A 19,137-nucleotide genomic window follows, 5' to 3' on the forward strand; every position below is an offset into this window, starting at 1 on the left:
CCCCTCGCCCTCCCACACATGCACTGCACAGCTCAACTCATTCTCTTTTATCTGTACGTTTTATTCTGATCACTAATCTCTCTCTCTCTCTCTCTCTCTCTCTCTCTCTCTCTCTCTCTCTCTCTCTCTCTCTCTCTGACGGGCCATCCCGCCCCTGCCGCTGCGTAATGGGAACCTGGGAGTGAGTGATAATCTGTGTCCTTGAGATGCAATATTGAGGGTCACAGGAGGCGCGCTGCAACATGCATGGTGTAAGAAGATTACATCAGCAGACATCAAGATCAAAGGGAGCACAGCACATCTCAGCTTACCTGGGTATCCCCGGTAGGCCCCGTAAGGCGCGTTACAGAGGAGGCAGCACTTGCCCCCCATCCTGGGCCTTGAACTCAGGCGAGCACGATTCCGCCCCGGTAAGGCACACCACCGTCTCGCCCGAGCTTCCCCACGGCAACTCGGAGACTAATTTTCACCACTGTTCCTTATCCATTAATATTGCTTTTTTCTTAGGATGTGTTGAGCTTCTTTGGCAAAAACAGTTCTTTGGTTTATCACGTAACTTATCAGTTCTTATATTATTTATATACAATACACCTGTGGAGCACCAAGAGAAGTTTTGGTAAGGAACAACGGAAAAGTATTCATAGGGAAAGTCTCGCCCGAACACAACGACACACAAAACTCAAACGACAGTGTAGTGCTGCGGCGCGACGGTGCTGCCTTGGTATTCATGTTCCGCCCGTGCTGTCTCGAGCACCAGAGTGACTCCCCCGCAGCCCCACCAGTCCCGTCCCCAGTCCCACCATTCCCCTCAGCCCACCAGGCACCCCCCCACCATATCCTCCCACACACATAACAACTCCAGCAGGAAAGCGAGCAGATAACATTTTCCGCAGCGCAGCACACTGGAGCCTCGGAGGCACGGCGCTAATGTGAGAACGTAAAAGTACGAGTGAAAAGTAAAGCGTCTTGAGAAAATGCTTAAGTTCGTAGTTTCACTTATCTTTAACCCCCAGGCAAGATGTCAATTGAGAAGCAATCATTTAAAACTTTCATGGGAGGAGAAAGTAAACGAAACGATGGAGCAGAAAGAGATGAGTGTCGGTGATTGTGGAGGTAATTGACAGTGTTGGTTGCGATGACAGTCAGTGGCGGGTGGCGAGTGGTGTCGCCACTCACCTCACCTGCAGCTCGCGGCGCCCACTGGCCAGCCCCGTGTTTAAAGCATCTGCCGCCGCGCCTTCCAGGAAACACTATTCCCAGCAAGCTTCCCTCCGACTGACAAGGAAAACCTACACCCGTGGAAAGCCCAAGCCCTTACTCGCTCAGCGGACGAGGCCTGACGCCCACGAGGCAAGGGATCTATTATTGGCTTCGTGAAGTAATTTCTCTGCAGAGGTTACCCGGCCCAAGGGCAAGGCGGCTCTGCGGTGTATTATTGCAAAGTTCATGGTATTTAGAAATGCAGGCAAGGTTGTGTATGACCCGAGGTGCTGGAGAAATTTTTAAACATTACTTATTATATTCAGAGAGATTTTGTCGCCGCCACAATGAGCCATTCGCAAGGCGGTGGGCAGCCGCAGGGGTCTGCTTTATGCTCCACCTGTAAGGCTGCAGCGTTGTTTCACTCACCCCCCTCCTCCACCTAACCATCACCCAACACCGTCGAGTTCTGAACCCAAATACAAATTCGAGTTCGACCACAAAGACACGCTTTCTACAGGCCACGCTATTGCCGCCCCTGTCTCGGGGTCCGGCGTGTGATGCTAATTTGCTTTGCTGCTGCGACCACTATCCTTCACTGAGATGCTCCACCAGTTGATTTTTGTTTCCCTTAGTGACGGAGCAAGAAATGAAGGAGTCCAATCTCTCCAAGGGTGTTGGCTGCTCTACTTTCTCCCACTTGTTCCTGTTTCCACACCTCTCCTGGCTCCTCCTCCTCCTCCTCCTCCTCGCACAGCCTTAAAGCCAAAAATCAACTACATAACACTCCATCTCTTTCTCAATTCATCGCTTCCTGCTCCTGATAAGTTCAAAGACACGCTAAAGGAGTTTGTCGACTACTTATGAACTTGCAAACGTTTCTGATGGTGACGCTGGTGACGCAAGCTGCATTATGGAACACAAGGCACCACAGTCATCATGCCTCCCACCACCACCACGTCTTCGTTCTTGTGCCTGCCTTCTCCCTCCACTTCCGTGAACTCTGATGCTCGCTTTACCAGGACGTGAAAGCCGCCGACCACAAACCATGTCTTTAAAATACACAAAGCAATGATAGACGAGACAAACACATCAACCTTCCCAAATGGCTCCGCGCTCCGGCCCTCCGAGTCTCATTACCCTTTGAAACACTCCACTTTAAGCCGCTACATGCACTTTTTGGAACCTGCTTCTTTTCCTGGATCTTTCCATTAATAAATCTGACGTGAAGCGCCCGTTGCTGCATCCATTTCACAGATTAATCTTCCGGCTACGAATGGGGAGATATACCTGCGTACGAGGAAAAGGAGGCGAGGCGGGACAAGGCAGGGATAAGGATGTGTAGAGAATGATAAGAAAGATGAACTAGGGAAAGAGGTAAAGTTATGAAAGGGTTCCAGGGCGATGCGGTGAGGGGGGAGAGGGAGGGAGCGAGGCAGCGAAGAGGTAAGGGTGGAGAAAACGTGCCTGGAATTGTGAAAACCAAAAACCACGGTTGCCTACATTTAATGACAACCCTAGACAGTCAGTCCTTCCGGCCTCGAAAAATGTGCCCCAAATATAGCGCCACCAAACGAACGCTTCTGTGTGTGTGTGTGTGTGTGTGTGTGTGTGTGTGTGTGTGTAATCATAGCTCATATTTCTAAACGTTTTGGGCTTCCACTAAGACTATTTTCAAAGGCCACAGTGATGATGGTTAATCGGATTATCTTGTATGTAAAAGTTTTCTATTGATGATGCGGAATCCTTGTTAAACTCTCCCTGGAATCACGAAAACAAACTTGAAAACCCCAACAACGTTCATTAAAAAAAAAAAAAAAAAAAAAAAAAGAAAAGTTGCTGAGATAAGACGAGGAAATGCTGGGGAAATACGGTTTTATCTCTTAAAGCATACCATTCACGAGGAGCTGCACACACACACACACACACACACACACACACACACACACACACACACACACACACACACACACACACACACACACACACACACACACACCAAAAGTTTAAATTCCTTCCCTCGTGTACAAGGAAAGAAGCCTCACGTTCCTAAGGGAATGCTCACACTGGCCTATATAATTCTCCTTGTCACGCGTTCCATCACCCCCATCACTCCTCGTCTCCCTGTCTCAGTCTCCTCACAACCCATATTCACGCCGGGCCTTCCCCTCTCTCTTGGTCCAGACGGCGACTGTTTGTATCAGCCAGGAGGAATTCCCTCAGATATATTACGGTGGATGTAAGCTGGTGTGGGACTAAGTGGGCCACTAGTACGGCATGCTGGTTGAATAGGGTAAAAGTAATGGACTTCACTGCTATATGGGACGTGGAAGACCCAATGAAGACAAAGAAGGTGGACAAGAGACAACGTATTTTCCTTGGATGTGTTTGTCGTGTCCTCTTTTTCTCTCTTTTTTTTTTCTCTCGTCTCCAAGCTTGTAATTATACGGATAAGTCTTCTGCTTCCTGTCTTCCTTCTCCTTAAAAGAGAGAGAGAGAGAGAGAGAGAGAGAGAGAGAGAGAGAGAGAGAGAGAGAGAGAGAGAGAGAGAGAGAGAGAGAGAGAGAGAGAGAGAGAGAGAGAGAAGAAGAAAGAAGGGAATGTGTGCCTCGCGCTCCCACATTTTCAGATGATCGTCGCTTTCCTCGTCAGCGTTTCACTGGAAGATGACCCAACACGATGCGACACGTCCTCCCGCGAACAGCGATGTCTAGACAGCAGCGAAAATTAGCGAGGAATACGAGCTTGTTAACCAGACGACGTGCAGGAAGGAACGGCAAGCGATGACACACGCCACCTGAGCCTCACACACCCAAGGACCCAGCACTATAAAGGAGCCTCATGCAGCCATCACCCACGAGTCTGTTAGGAATATCTCTTCAGCTTTAGAAAACGAGTCGCGCATCACATTCCCACACTTTTTCCTTCCTTTTATCACTCCCTGCTTTATCTCTCCCTTTTTCTATCTACCATACTCTCCTCCCTTCCCTCCGTTCATCTTTATTTTCTTCTATCCCTTATTTTTTCTTTCCTTCTTTCCCCTCCATTCCTTCTATCCCTCCCTACTTAATTTTTCCCTTTCCTACATACCCTACTCTCCTCCCTTCCTTACTCTCCCCCATCTCTTTCCTTCTTTTCTTCCATAATTTCCTCTACTCCCATTCCCTTCCTTCTCACTTTCTCTACCTACCCTTCTTTCCTTCCCTGTATCATCCTGTATATTCTCGAAACTCGACCCACACAGCCTCCTATACTTCACAAGGAGCCTCGTCTACGGACACTCTTCCATCTTCTCTCGCTGCGGCGCCTGGGGAGGGTTCTCACACACACGGCCTGGTGTTTTGTTTCTGACGAGGACCCGAGGCGGTGTGGACAATACACGGGAGGACAATAGGCAGGGCGTGGGAGGACTGCTTGGGGAGGAGCGGTGACGGTGAGTGACGCAGTGTCTTCTCTTGTCATCCTTTTTTAACTCTTAAGCCTGACACGCCCATTCATGTTACTGCCACTCCTACTCTCTCTCTCTCTCTCTCTCTCTCTCTCTCTCTCTCTCTCAGCCAGACAGTGAGGGAATGGAAGGTCGAGCAGAAGGAGGAGAAAAGCTGGAATACCTGTGACAAGGACGTAAAATATATATATATACTCGTATATGTGCCGGTAAATGTGAGAGTCTGGCTTGACGCACTCATTCAGTCAGTCGCGGGAGAAACTATGAAATACTGGGTAGAATGTGCGTGACAGAGAGAGAGAGAGAGAGAGAGAGAGAGAGAGAGAGAGAGAGAGAGAGAGAGAGAGAGAGAGAGAGAGAGAGAGAGAGAGAGAGAGAGAGAGAGAGAGAGAAACTCTAACACACAATGAAAGGCTAAATTTCGTAATAGATAAAAGGTTTGGCATAAAAAGAAACAAGAGAGAGAGAGAGAGAGAGAGAGAGAGAGAGAGAGAGAGAGAGAGAGAGAGAGAGAGAGAGAGAGAGAGAGAGAGAGAGGGGGGAGAAGAGTAATGGAATGAAAACAAGAGACACATGAAGAGGAATGAAGCGGAAATGAATGGACAGGAAAAAAAAAATAAAGAAATATATAATTATTTTTTCCAGGCTTTGATGGAAATGCGTAATGGCAATATTTGGAAGAGGGGGAGGGGGAGGAGGAGGAGGAGGAGGAGGAGGAGGAGGAGGAGGAGGAGGAGGAGGAGGAGGAGGAGGAGGAGGAGGAGAGAAAACACAAACTATCACAGGAACAAAGTCACGATAGTTAAAACTGAGGAAAAGTGAGAGAAAACGGAGAGTAATGAAGATGCATAGACGAAGAAACACGAACAAAAAATCGAAGGAGAGACAGTAAAATGAAGATGTAGTACCACCACCACCACCACCACCACCACCACTGCTTATTAACAACCCAGGACGACCACGCATTGTCAACGCACCATGACCTTATCCTGAGAAGTAAGCCGCTTAACCCTAAGGACACACAGAGATCTCCTTCCTTCGCTTCCTTCCCTCCCTCCTTCTATCCTTTCTTCCTTCCGCCCCTCTGACCTTTTCATATTTTTTTTTTTTAAGAATCGATAGCCTGGATCAGTCACTCTCTTACGTCTTACCTTCTAACCTTATTCTTTTTCATCCTTTTTATAACTTCATCCCCCGATATTCCTCCTTTCTAACTCCCCTTTTTTCTTCATTTTCATCTTCATCCCCACCTCCCTCCAAATCCCTCCTCCCTCAAACCCCTTTCTTCTCATTCTTCTTCCCCTCCCTTCTTCTTCGTCTTCCCCTCCAAGCTTTATCCCGCATTTTATACTCTTCCTTTCCCCTTTTTCCACCCTCATATAAGCTTCCTAAATCATTCCTCCACGCCACTTTTCCTCCTCCACGTCCTCTTCCCAAACATTTCCTCCCACTATGTTTGCGTCTCCCTCCTCCTCCTCCCTGCCTCCCTTCCTCATCCACCTTCCTTCCTCCTCCTCCTGCCTCCTCTTCCTCTCCGGTATGAAGCTTATCTCGTCCATGCAACTCAATTTATGCCACGAGGATCAACAGCAAGATCCTCGCATCGACAACCTGGCGACGGGCAGAGGGAGATGGAAGACGAGGCCAGACAGAAGAGAGAGAGAGAGAGAGAGAGAGAGAGAGAGAGAGAGAGAGAGAGAGAGAGAGAGAGAGAGAGAGAGAGAGAGAGAGAGAGAGAGAGAGAGAGACTGTCCGCCCATCCAGCCGCACGCACGCAAACCCACAAAAGGCGACACCCACTTAGGAAAAACGAATAAAAAACAAAGGTTCATCCGCACGTAATCTGCACGTGAGTATGTACGCACCTGCATTTCGCAACACACACACACACACACACACACACACACACACACACACACACACACACACACACACACACAGAGAGAGAGAGAGAGAGAGAGAGAGAGAGAGAGAGAGAGAGAGAGAGAGAGAGAGAGAGAGAGAGAGAGAGAGAGAGAGAGAGAGAGAGAGAGAGAGAGTTTATTTAACACCGGTTGGTTTATTAAAGTTTCATTCAACAAGATAATGAATAACAAATATAGCTTAATATCATTTCTTGGGTGCGAAAGGACGGAAAATTACACAACACACACACACACACACACACACACACACACACACACACACACACACACACACACACACACACAGAGTCACGCCCCTCCCCTTAGTCCCGCCAGTCACCGCCTCGCCGCCGCCGCCACCCCCTGAGGCCGCCACCCGCCGCCCCTTCACCCACGAACTCGATCACGTTTTGCTCTTTAGAAAAAAAAACACGAGCACCTACAAAGAATAATGTTAAGGACATGAAGCAACCAGCCACTGCCATTTAAGCGTGTGTGTGTGTGTGTGTGTGTGTGTGTGTGTGTGTGTGTGTGTGTGTGTGTGTGTTAGGCGAGTCCGTGCGCACAACGTTATTTCAATATTAAGTGTAACGATACGGAAAACAAAGCCTCGCCTCTCTGCCGCCCGCCTCTCCTCAGCTCACAAGCAAGATTCACGACACAATAAGGACTTCCATTTGCGACACAATCACAAAACTTCTTGCAAATCTAATAAGGAAATTGAGCAGGGGAGGGGCGACGGAGAGGGAGGAGCGCCACGGCAGGAGTCTCCCGCCCTTGGCACAACAACAGAGAGGGCTTGCATTAGTGGGGGCTGGGGGGTGGGACTGGAGGTTGTAAGAAAAAAGGCCGAAGTTAGGAGTTTAAATTACGTTCTGGTCTTTTTCTTTTTTCACGTGTCCCTTATTTGCCTCCTCCTTCTCCTTCTCCTTCTCCTCCTCCTCATTCTGCTTCTGCTTCTGCTTCTCCTTCTGCTGGTGCTGCTGTTCCTCTTCATTTGTCTTCGTAAGTGTCTCAGCGGGCCTGTCACGCAAAGCCTCTACACAGTCTCTTTACTCAGCGACGCCAAGCAATATTCGTATTCCAGCCACGCTTTACCGATTCCCTTTACCCTCGCGTTTCAATTTTATCTTTTACATTTACCCTCTTTCACCCGCGCCATTCACACACCCCATCAGGATTACCAGCCGGCGGTAACGATACACTAATCCACCTCGATGTATTTTCCGAACCCGACAAGAGAAGACAAAGCAGCCACGGTACGTCATCCATCTCCCAGCAATCAGGCAGATGGAAGTTAATGGAAGCTCAAAATGCACCTCAACCGCTGGAGTGAAAAGCAGGGAAATTGCAGTCAAGGTCCGGCCGCTGCGTCGAGGCGGGGGAGGAGTGGGGAATTTCCATAACGGTTCAAATATGAGGGAACGTTGCCCACAATATTCCCAGCAATACCCAGGCAATTAGTGCGGCGGTCCTGGCGATGGGTGGGCTGTACGGCGACTCGCGTAGGGAGCAGGAGCAGGAGGAGGAGGAGGAGGAGGAGGAGGAGGAGGAGGAGGAGGAGGAGGAGGAGGAAGAGGAGGAGGAGGAGAAGCCAGTACGATAACTCTGATGTGTTATCGACTTTCAGTATGTGTATGTGAGTGTTTGTGTGCGTGTCAGTACGTGTGCCTGTGTGATGCCGAGCCGCCACAAGCTATGAAACATGAACGCACGAGTAATGAGTGTTGAATGAGAGGACATCTCATGCAAACACGGGACATGGCGAGCGGTGAGTGACATTTGGGCAGCCTGATAGAACTAGTGAAGAAAACATGAAGACAACTGACGAACTGGAAGATGTTGCATGGATGAACGATATGCCTAAGAAATCTACGAGAGAATCCATCTTTTATATATTTTTTTAAAGGTCTATCTATCCCATAAGGATTTGATCAGCTAAGAGTCTACAATACGGAAAACTCGTGAAAGAAACATGAGGACAACTGAGATGCCTACAAGAATCCATTATTTACGACCAACTTTAAATGCCTCTATACCACATAAGGACCTGGTCAGCTATGAATCTACGCTGCACGGAAGAGGATTATATACACAACAGACGTTCCAGAGAAGCATAGAAATAAGCTTTAGGGAAGAATTCATATCCAGCCGACTTCCCAGAAACTCTTAGAGGCGAGGGAGAGGCTGAGGCCGTGAGAAGCGGAAAGGGAGGCGGTGGGAGACGAGGGACGAGGAGGGAGGCTGCTGGGAGAAGGGGAGATGGGGCTTGAAGGAACAATAGCCGCGGGGGGTGGGGAGATAAACAGAGGCCTTGGGAGGAGAGGAAGAGAGACAGTAAGTAGAAAGGAAGAAGTGAAGCGGAAAAATTGGGAGTAAATTGATATCAGAATGAAAGTAAAGGAAAATGAAAGAAAGGATAGAAACATAACACCCAAGTAAGGGGAAGAGAGCTCCGAGGCTCGAGTGAGAGCAAGGCACCAGGGAGGGAAAGAAAGGGAAGGCGTGGGGAGCAGGAAGAAGTGCCGGTGTGGTGCACGGCTGACCATCGCCAGTGGAAAAGGGTTGGGAGGGGAAGAGTATTGACCCGAGTCTTCTTTTTTCTCTCTCTAGAGGCTTTTTAAATATCTCCATGTTAGGCGGCGTGTTGGACGGCTCTGTGTGTCTGTGTGTCTGTCTCAGTCTCTCCCAAGCACAAGTTACAAGGGTACATGACTTTTTCCCTCGTCTACACCAACAAAAGTAAAGATACATAGTTGTCGCCATTCCCATTAGAGGAAACGATTGCAGTGTGTATATGTAAAAGCTTTCGCATGTTCGGTTAATTTCATATAAAGCCCCATGATCAAAATCCATTTTGTAAAACGTAAAATTAATTTCACATGGGATCTTTATTGCAAACTGATATGGAAATTTCATGAAAACAAATGAAGTGTTAATAATTAATTTTGTGACCGTGCATGTTGGAGAGAGAGAGAGAGAGAGAGAGAGAGAGAGAGAGAGAGAGAGAGAGAGAGAGAGAGAGAGAGAGAGAGAGAGAGAGAGAGAGAGAGAGAGAGAGAGAGAGTACTGCCTTTCCGCATTGTCGTGAAATTTCAGAAGAGGAAATCCAATATTGTGATGCCTCGTCTCTCCTCCTGTGTGTGTGTGTGTGTGTGTGTGTGTGTGCGCTGAGACACTGAAGGAACGTTATGTAAAATACGCATACATGCACATACTTACAACACACACACACACACACACACACACACACACACACACACACACACGGACACGGACACCTTGACACCGATCAGCGCATCGCACCAATTCTTATCACTGCACTACAAAGCAAATTCTCATTAATGAAGTAAATTGCCCACCGGTGATTATGCTCCTGCGCGGAGATTAATGTCAATGACTAATGGCCCAACATTTAATGACTAATTTCCAACCAGGCTGCTGGCAAGCATTAATTTCTGAGCCGGTCGTGTATCAAGGCCGCGGTGCCTCGAGCTGGGTCGGGGTGGGCTGTGGGCTGCGGAACCTGCTCTGAAACACCTCGGGCACGGAGCACCAACACACACACACACACACACAAAGACAGGTCCGTATTCTCAAACGCTTTGCTCTCTCACCACGACAATTTTTCAAAGCCCACAGAGATGATATGCCGGGTTCTCAAGAGTCTCTCTCCTGTTAAAAATGTAGAAATCGTGTTAATAGGTCATTACAACCCTAAAAACACAATAAAATCCGTGTAACTTCAACAGCTGGAGCCTTCTGAAAGTAGTGCAGGTGCGGCGCAAGAGTGTTTCAGAATATGGTCCACAGTCTCGCGTGTACTCAATCTTCCTCTATTATTTAGCGCTTTTCGGGTGGCATTTTTTTTTCTCACGCCGCGTGCGTCACCTCGTGCTAGAGAGCCGCTTCTTCCCACCAGTCCACTACTCCAGTTCCCAGCGCGTGTTACGGGGAAGCTCAACTCCAGCGCGTAAACAATGCCTGCCAGCAAACACCGAGAGTTGAGGGGCGCTGTTGGTTCCTGGTGGCGGCGGTGCTGGGAGCCTCATGGACTTCACACGTGGGAGGAAAAGTTGAGCAATCAAAATAATACAAGTTTGTCTTTGTGTTCCGTGGTAATATTTGTGAATACACGGTCGTTTGCTGTCTGATTTTTGATTGGTTGATTTAGTTATTATTATTATTATTATTATTATTATTATTATTATTATTATTATTATTATTGTTGTTGTTGTTGTGGTTGTAGTTTTTGTTACTGTTGTTGTTATCATTGTTGAAGTTGTTATTATTATTACTACAAATACTATTACTGTTCATTATTATTGTTTATTGTTATTATTTTCCTTTTTTTTCTTCTTTTTGCGTCACTAATAAGCTTCAAACCTGTCTTATGCAGGCATCACGCTCAAAAAGAACCAACCTCCCGGCTCAGTAAACTCCCACAATAAAAATGGCAACAATAACGGACCAGCCTCTACCCCCGTCCCAACAAACACCCGGCCATCCGCCAGCTGCTGTCGTCATTACCACTTCATCTGGAAGGCGTTCTTTTATTCACACAAGTAAGGCGCTATGCAGGGCCATTTGACGCGCCCAACACATACACCTCCACTCGTCATCCCGGCAAGCACACACAGGCTGGATCTCGATTCCATCCGCGAGGCCCGATCCTTTACAGCGGTCAGCCTCAAGGCGCCCCGCCCCTTGGTGCGCTCTGCCGGCGAGGCGTGGGAACCTGCTCCCTGCCCTTGCCTCCGACACCACAAACAAATCTGAACATGAGTCCCTCAAATGCTTACACGAACTTTAAATAGTTTGCAATACGTGCTGAACACAAAGGGTGATATGTTCTACTCGCTGGACCCGTGAAGGCAGTGTTGTCTCCACTGTGCAGGCCTCCAGGTAGCCAATTGCGTGGCTGTGTTGCTCAGAGTAAGAACAAACACATTTACCGGAGCATCGTCTGTCCGGGTCGCATGGCCACTGCCTTTTGTCTCTTGCTAGAGGTCCCTCAACACCTGGCGGCACGGAATTCTCCCATTGTCTGGTCGTCGTGCCTCGCAGCCCACCAGTAGTGACATTAATTAAAAACTAATGAGTCAAATCTGTGTAGAAACTTTCAGTACCAACACGGATTGGCCTTCAAACCACAATTACTCACTGAAAAAAAAAAAAAGAGGGACTGGAGAGAGAGCAACATAAGGACCACATTCCTCATCTTGGGGAATACACCAATTAATGTCACAGCCGTGAACCAGTTATTCACCAGGAGCAATAAGACACGAACTTTAGCCTGCATTAAATGAGCTTGTGACATAGGCGACCTCAATAATGCAACCGACCTTTCAAACGGTAACTGGCCAACTTTCTCACCATCATTACTGACCTCTGCCTTGCTAGTGACTTCCTAAGAACGCGGCTCACCTCACTACTATCGAGGTCAGCCGCACAGTACCTGTCATTCGCGAGGCTGATGGACAGGCTGAGCCACTTACCCGGCTGCAGGTAAACAAAGAGGCTAAAAGCAAACGATAAGTCAACGGCAGGCAAGAAACTAAATAAAAGAACGTAAAGCAAACGGAAACTGCAGCTTATGTCAAAATGTAAGTGTTCAAACTCATTTTGCAAAGTAGTTATGCAATGTCCATTATCCTGACACACACACACACACACACACACCCCTCCTCGCCAAATCCCCGGATCTAATTGCTAATGTGCCTGGGTTCGGGAGGAGGTTCCAGCGTGAGCCTCGCAGCAGTAAATCACACTCTGTCTCCGCCGGCCTTTGCCAACACCCGGCGCTCCAGGACCTAATGCCCACCAGTCCTTCGCGACACAATATGACTAACGAGAACCAATTAACGCCGAGCCGCACTTCAAAGTATGAGCGAGTCTGTGTTACGAGTGTCTCCCCGCCTTGCTTCACTCTGCGGCTAGGAGTGTCATCTGAGGCGGGGAGGACCTGACCACATCACTGACAGACTTCAATTCACGTCTATTTATCGTATGCTGATTGGATGTGGCGCTGAGGGGGAGTGATGGACGAGGCTTTCAAGGACGAGGAGGAATAGGAGGAAGAGAAGTTGGCAATGAAGCTGGAGGGAATGAAGCACGAATAGTGAAGAGGCTGCACGGAAGGAGCAAGACAAGAGGAGCAGTCTGGCGAGGAGTAGGCAGTTTAAGTCTCCCTCGTGTCATAATCACTTGCAGAGCCTCGATTCACGGCCGACTGGAGAAGACACTCACTCCCAAGACTCCCAGCACTCCATGACACCGTCCCACCGCCATCCCCAGTCCTCATCACCCCCCACACGTAATCCCTGACCCTCCGCAGCATCCTCCATGACTCTGCTCTCGTCCCCAGCTCCCATGAACCATCCAGCCCCCCAACCCCATCCCTCAAGGGCATCCCCCACAATGCTCTGCCTAGCTGGAACATGCTCACGCACTCTCGGCCTTTCACTTATTTATACACAATGCGACCTGCGCGTGTACGAGGATCCTTTTTCTATTTCCATTTATCATCCCCTAAGTGATCATTTATATTTGAACGTTGAGCGAGACCCAGAGCGTCACGGACATGTTCACCTGCTCCCTACACGCCCTCCGGTACCCTGGTCACCGCGGGGATGAGAGTGGCTGCAGGCTGCACTTGTGGTCAATAATCGAGGCACATTCCACACACAATTGCACTGTTTAACGCTTTATCTCAAACCCGTATTCGTAAACATTTCCTCGTTTATTTTTTTTTAACAGGCTTGAAAGGAAGTCAATGGTGTTTTCAAGACTGATTCCATGATTGTGATAGTTTAATAAGGTTTCTACACCGTCAATGAGAAAAAAAAAAAATTCCTTTGAGGATCTCATTAACCATCCTAATGAGAGAACGATGTGTAAGAGAATAAGAGACTCAGTTTTATCGGTTAAAAGAGTAATTGCCAAGCTTTGAAAGGAAACTATCAGCGGATCACATGGCCTAAGATTAACCATTTCTCTGCCATGACTCCTACTCAAGCTTGATAAAATTAAGACTACCAGTGATAAAGAAAGGAGTTATTTAATATTTCAGACTTTTAGCGGCTGTAATTTTATTTTTGTTCTGTAAAATCATGTAGTTCCGTAGAAAAAAAAAAAAAAAAGAGGTGTATTGTCACAAAAGAGCAGCAGGTGTAGCCATTTACAATAACAAGTATACAGCATTGTCATTATAGAACAGCAGGTGCAGTCATAAAGAATAACAGGTTATTCTCATCAACATTCAGTGGCAGAAGCAAGCGGAGGATGAATATATAAAGTAACTCAACTTCTGACCACATCTGCCACGCATCACCCAGACCCGCTACTCCTCGACCCCAGCCCCAGCTCAGGGTACGCTTCCGGAACACCCCAGGGGAGAACCATCATGTTCCGACTCCGCCAAAAAACCTAATAATGCAGCGGCCCAGTGACCCATCCTATGTCCCCGAGTCCCCCCTGCCCTCCCTACTGGCTACTGGATGTCCGTGCCCCGCGACGTCCCTCTGCTGCATCCCTACTCTCTCCTGCTTCCCCTTCTGTCATACAATACACACACTAAGCCATATTACCCAGGAGATGCAAGTCAGCACTCCGCATTTTGTCATTCATGCTGCGACCCAAATACACACACACACACACACACACACACACACACACACACACACACACACACACACACACACACACACACAGGTGGATGATGGATGAAAAGGGGGATGGCAGGTGGAAATAGGGGATGAGAGATGGAAATATAAGATGGTAGGTGGAAATACGAGCAAGTAGGTATGTTTTATACAGGGACGGCCACGTGTATGTGGGTCTGATGGCTTTTTTGACGTTTCCTATATTCTATGTTAGGTTCTAATGTTCACAAGGTACAGCAGCTAGACAGACATGGGCTTACACTAGTACAAAACGTAAACAAATGAACAGGTAAGTGTATATACGACGTAAACATCCCTACCCACAAACACACACACACACACACACACACACACAAACACACACGTTAGGTAGACAGACAGGCGTAAACAAGTAAAAATACATAAACAAATGAAACGGTTGGTGTATATGCGATAGCAAACACACACACACACACACACACAAACACACACACACACACACACACACACACACACACACACACACACACACACACACGCCAGCTCCAGTCTACAATACCACCTACCCGAGATTCTAAAACCCTACGTAACACCGAAGCTAAAAAAAGCAACATTCCAAAGAGAGATACACCGAGATACGCATGCACATAAATCTCCGGGTAATTACTCAGGTTAAAAGGAAGAACTGAAGCGTTTTACATTACTGAATTCCCCGCCATTTTAATCTGGCGACGAGAATAATGATGATTCCCCTTTCGCTAATTTTCGAGCTGCCGGGAGCGGACGGGAAGCGGGAATAAAGCACCTACATCTCCATTTGTCCATTTGATTCTCCAATGTGACTCTGATTGCTGGTTCTTTGCACATGAAGGCTGGAAAAGTTAACATTCCACGGAGCTTAGGCAAGAGAGAGAGAGAGAGAGAGAGAGAGAGAGAGAGAGAGAGAGAGAGAGAGAGAGAGAGAGAGAGAGAGAGAGAGAGAGAGAGAGAGAGAGAGAGAGAGAGAGAGAGAGAGAGAGACAAAGGAGGATAAAGGAGGAATGAGGTTGTGTTAATGAATGAATGGAGGAAATGAAGGTAAGAACGAGGAGGGTGAAACGAGTAATAAAAATAAAAGTAAATGAAAGAAAGAAAGAAATAAGAATGAAATGAGGGAGAGAATAGGGAGGGAAAGGGGAGGAATGTAATGAAGGAGAAAAATCAGGAAGGAAGGATAAGAATGGAATGAATGGGAGGAAAGATAAAAAAAAAAAAGAAACAAAAGAAAGGAAAATGGAGAAGAAAAAGTGAGAGAAGAAGTAGGGAAGGGAGAAAAAAAGAAGAAAAGGAAAGAAATCAGAAAGCAACAAAATGATGAACAGAAGGAATCGAGAATCGAGAGAAGAAAGCTGTATAGGTAGAATGAAGATAGGAACATAAGGAAGGAAAGAAAGAAAGCTATTTAGAATAAAGGTAAAGAAAAAAGGAAGAAAAAAAAGACAGGTAGGATTAAGACAACTATAGAATAAAGAAAAAGAAAAAAAAAAAGAGCTAGGTGAGAATAAGTGTACTAAAGGAATCCAAGAACGAGAGGTGTAAATGAAGAGCAAACAGAGGCAAGACTACATCCACAAGCGACATCTCACATCTGGAGCCACCTGGAGGTCATACGAGACACCTGTCGCTGCAGCTATGAGGGTCCTGGGGCGTGACAAATTACCAGAGGCTGTGACCCTGACCACGAGGAGCTGTAAACGACACTTAACGCGGCTCAGGTTCCTCTGGGGTGGGAAAAGCGAGGTGGTAGGGCGCGGTGACTTCTAAAGGCGGCCGCGGAGTCACAGGGGAAGGAAAGGCATGAGGAATTCCGGTCGGTATGTGACGCTAGCAGGTGACAGAACACTATAGGAGGAAAAACGGGATGCAGGAAAAAAGGTGTGGGTGGAAATGATCGCTGCTGAGTGTAGTGGTGCGGCAGAGAAAGCTGGAGAAGGGGTAAGGTTAACAAGGAGTGACAAGGCAGGTGAAACGCGATAGCAGAAGGACAGGTGAACAAGAGGTAAATGGAGAAGGTGGAAGTGCAGGTAAGCCGCCGCGATATCAGGTGATGAAACACACACGCACACACACACACCACTCAACCAGGTGTTTCTTTGAGGATTGAGTGATGCAATCTGAGTGTTTCATCTCTATTACTAGAATCACGAACCTCAGTTACCTTTATAGTTATTCCAAATAGGTGGGCTACACTGCCTCTCCCACTGCTGCGCTGCTAGGAAGGAATGGAGGCGGGTATTCATCCACCCATACAGTGCTTCCACCATCCTGCACCCTCGCCACTTCGCCTCCCCACCAGTTCGTCCCTCGCGCTTCACACTGGCCGCAGAAACCACCCGGCCTGGCAGTTCCCGCTCGACTGTGTGAATGGTGGATGTTCTGAGGATAATTTGATGCAAACCCTCCGTCTCCTGTGCCCCTCCCTCGCGACACACATTCCACCACCCTCGCTCCCTCTCTCCCTTCCTCTCCCCGCCACCACTGGCCACCCGCAGCCCTCCGCCCCTCCACCCGTCGTTCCGCCGCCTGGGTTTGCAGGAAGTGGTAATAGCTGACAGAGGTCAAATTCTGTGGTGGAGTCGCAGTGATGCCAATATTATCCTCCGCCGCGTTCATCCGTCAAAGCGGGCGACACTAACAATGTTGCCAATTTGGGGAGTAATGATTCTCTCTCCCTCCACATTCCTCTCTTTCTCTCCAAGTTGGAACGCACCAATCATTTCTCTCCCCAAGTGGTGGTGCTTGTTTGAGTACACTCCCGTGGCTCTGGTGTCTAAAAATAAGGGAAGCAATGCATTTTGGGAACACATATGCTACGGGTAAGTAAGTTAAAACACACCTTTATGGAGGCCGGGCACTGCGGGAGACGGTCCTAACACGCCTGAAAACATTGCTGTCTCCCCACCAGTACCACCGCCACCACCCCTTTATTCTCGCCGCCACAGCCACCACCTTTCCCTCACCGCCGCCTCCGCCCTGCCGCTCCCGGTGCCTCCCGTCCAGGTAAGGCAATTCCTCGCTACCTGCACCTCACAGCTCGTCCACGTCCCCATCCCTTCCTCCTTCTCTTCCTTCAGTATCTCTATCGCCTTTGAACTACTTGCCGTTGTGTGTAGTAATATCAACCAAGTTCCGTTATCTCTTTCGCTGTCACAGTCGTTCTTGCTTAACATTCAGAGCGCTTTGGCACTATTTGCATGGAGACCGAAAATATTTAATAAAAAGGGTGCTTGATGATAATTTTGCTCCTTCTCGGGTAAAGAAGTATCTTACGAGACCGTAGTACGAAAATGTGTCTTTAAAAGTTGTAGGTGATGACAAGAAAAGTCGTAAAGCAGTGAAAGCGTTAACAATCACTTACTAAGATGATTTTACTACCATAGTCATCATCATTATTGTTGCTTTCATGTAGCTTATACAACTTATAAACACTTAACACGTGGACACACTAAGCACGCATCAAAGGCACCGCTACAGAGGACAGACACAAAAGGTGAAGAGGCTGAGCATGGAAAAGAAAAAAAGAAAAAGAAAATGTGCCACGACGAAGGAATCTCGTGAAAAGTGATCACCTCAGACACTCGTATTCGGGGATCGATAACCCTTGACAGCCACACGTGAGCCGCGGCCAGGGTGCACCTCGGGGTCGAGTGGGAGACAAGTGGCCGGGCAAGGAATTCCCACAAACTACAACCTTGTACCGTATTCTCGAACCCTTTGGCGTCTTAGCTCCACTTGTTACAACAGGCTCTCGTGGAAGTTAAGGTTTTCAAGGGTGTTTTTATGAATCTAGGAAAAGTTTAACAAGAATTCTGCATCATTAATGGAAAAATACCCATGGAAGCCAGAAAAGTTTCAGTCTCGACTTGCTGCAACAGGCTCTAGTGGAACAGTTACATCAGTTTGTGAGAGTGCTTGGAGGAGCTCAACAAATCATTGAGATCGCAAGCTGGTATATTCCCTAACGTGGCAGGGTAAACGCAGCGCCCTCATTTAAAGAAGCCACACCAAACAGAGGCTGCAGCACCCCTAGGCCTAGTCACATCACCATCACAATAGCCATTAGTGTTCCAGCCAAGCCACACAAAGCCTGGCAGAACAGTGCTCGGCCCACACCCTTCCTTCCACGCACCCACTCCGACACCCTTACTGATGCATCGCCACTATACTGACAACACCTGCATGCAAGAAGCTGGGAACAACTAATACAAAAGCTAAAGTTGTTCATGATTTTTCTGTTGCAAAACATTTTCTTGAATACTACAAGGCCTCTCCAAAGCAAGGAAAAAATATATAACGTAAGAACTTCGCGCGTGTGATCATCAGACTTAAAACACAATATCACTTTGGACAACAAACTTCCATAAAAATTAATTGAATTCAAGCCTGAGAGCACTTTCATGACACGCCGAGCGGCAACACCTGACGGGAAGACGAGCGGGAGGCGAGACAGCAGACACACGACGAGGCACAGATACTTCCGCCGCGACGCCCTTTGTCTGCCACGTTGGTGACGCTGAAGGGTTCTGAAACACTTCTGGCTGCACCTCCACTACTTTCAATAGTTTTCGGTTGAAATGACACGCGTTTTAAGGGTGTTCTTATGATTCTAGCAAGGGATTAACAAGAGTTCTATATTACTAACTGGAGAGAGAAAAAAAAAAAACTTGAGAACCAGGCTAATCATCTCTGTGGCTTTTGAAAATAGTCGTGGTGAGAGAGCAAAGCGTTTCATAATACGGGGCTCAGGAAGAGAGACAGCGGCACGGGATGTCCACGCCAGCACATGAAATAGGGACTGAACCATTTCGCTTAATCAAATATACCGCCATCTGGGAAAATTACGCTTTGTTCCGAGATAAACGACAGAAAATCTCCCTCCGGCGTCGCAATTTGCATGACTCAG

The 19,137-nt window shown here is 47.8% G+C and overlaps 1 protein-coding gene across 10 annotated transcripts in view; it reads right to left on the reverse strand.

Moving 5' to 3' along the window:
• LOC135090250 (uncharacterized) overlaps nt 1-19,137 on the reverse strand; it is a 135,278-nt gene that overhangs the window by 89,123 nt on the left and 27,018 nt on the right. For 3 of the 10 annotated variants that reach the window (XM_063986903.1, XM_063986849.1, XM_063986928.1), the window contains exon 2: nt 312-591. In XM_063986903.1, the coding sequence (XP_063842973.1) occupies nt 312-372 (61 nt within the window). In that variant the 5' untranslated portion in view covers nt 373-591. Of the gene's footprint in view, nt 1-311; nt 592-16,392; nt 16,612-19,137 lie in introns of those variants that run through there. The other 7 variants (XM_063986885.1, XM_063986858.1, XM_063986876.1 and 4 more) reach the window with 5 other exon arrangements.

This window comes from Scylla paramamosain, chromosome 3 (genome assembly GCF_035594125.1).
Source record: "Scylla paramamosain isolate STU-SP2022 chromosome 3, ASM3559412v1, whole genome shotgun sequence".
NCBI lineage: Eukaryota > Metazoa > Arthropoda > Malacostraca > Decapoda > Portunidae > Scylla > Scylla paramamosain.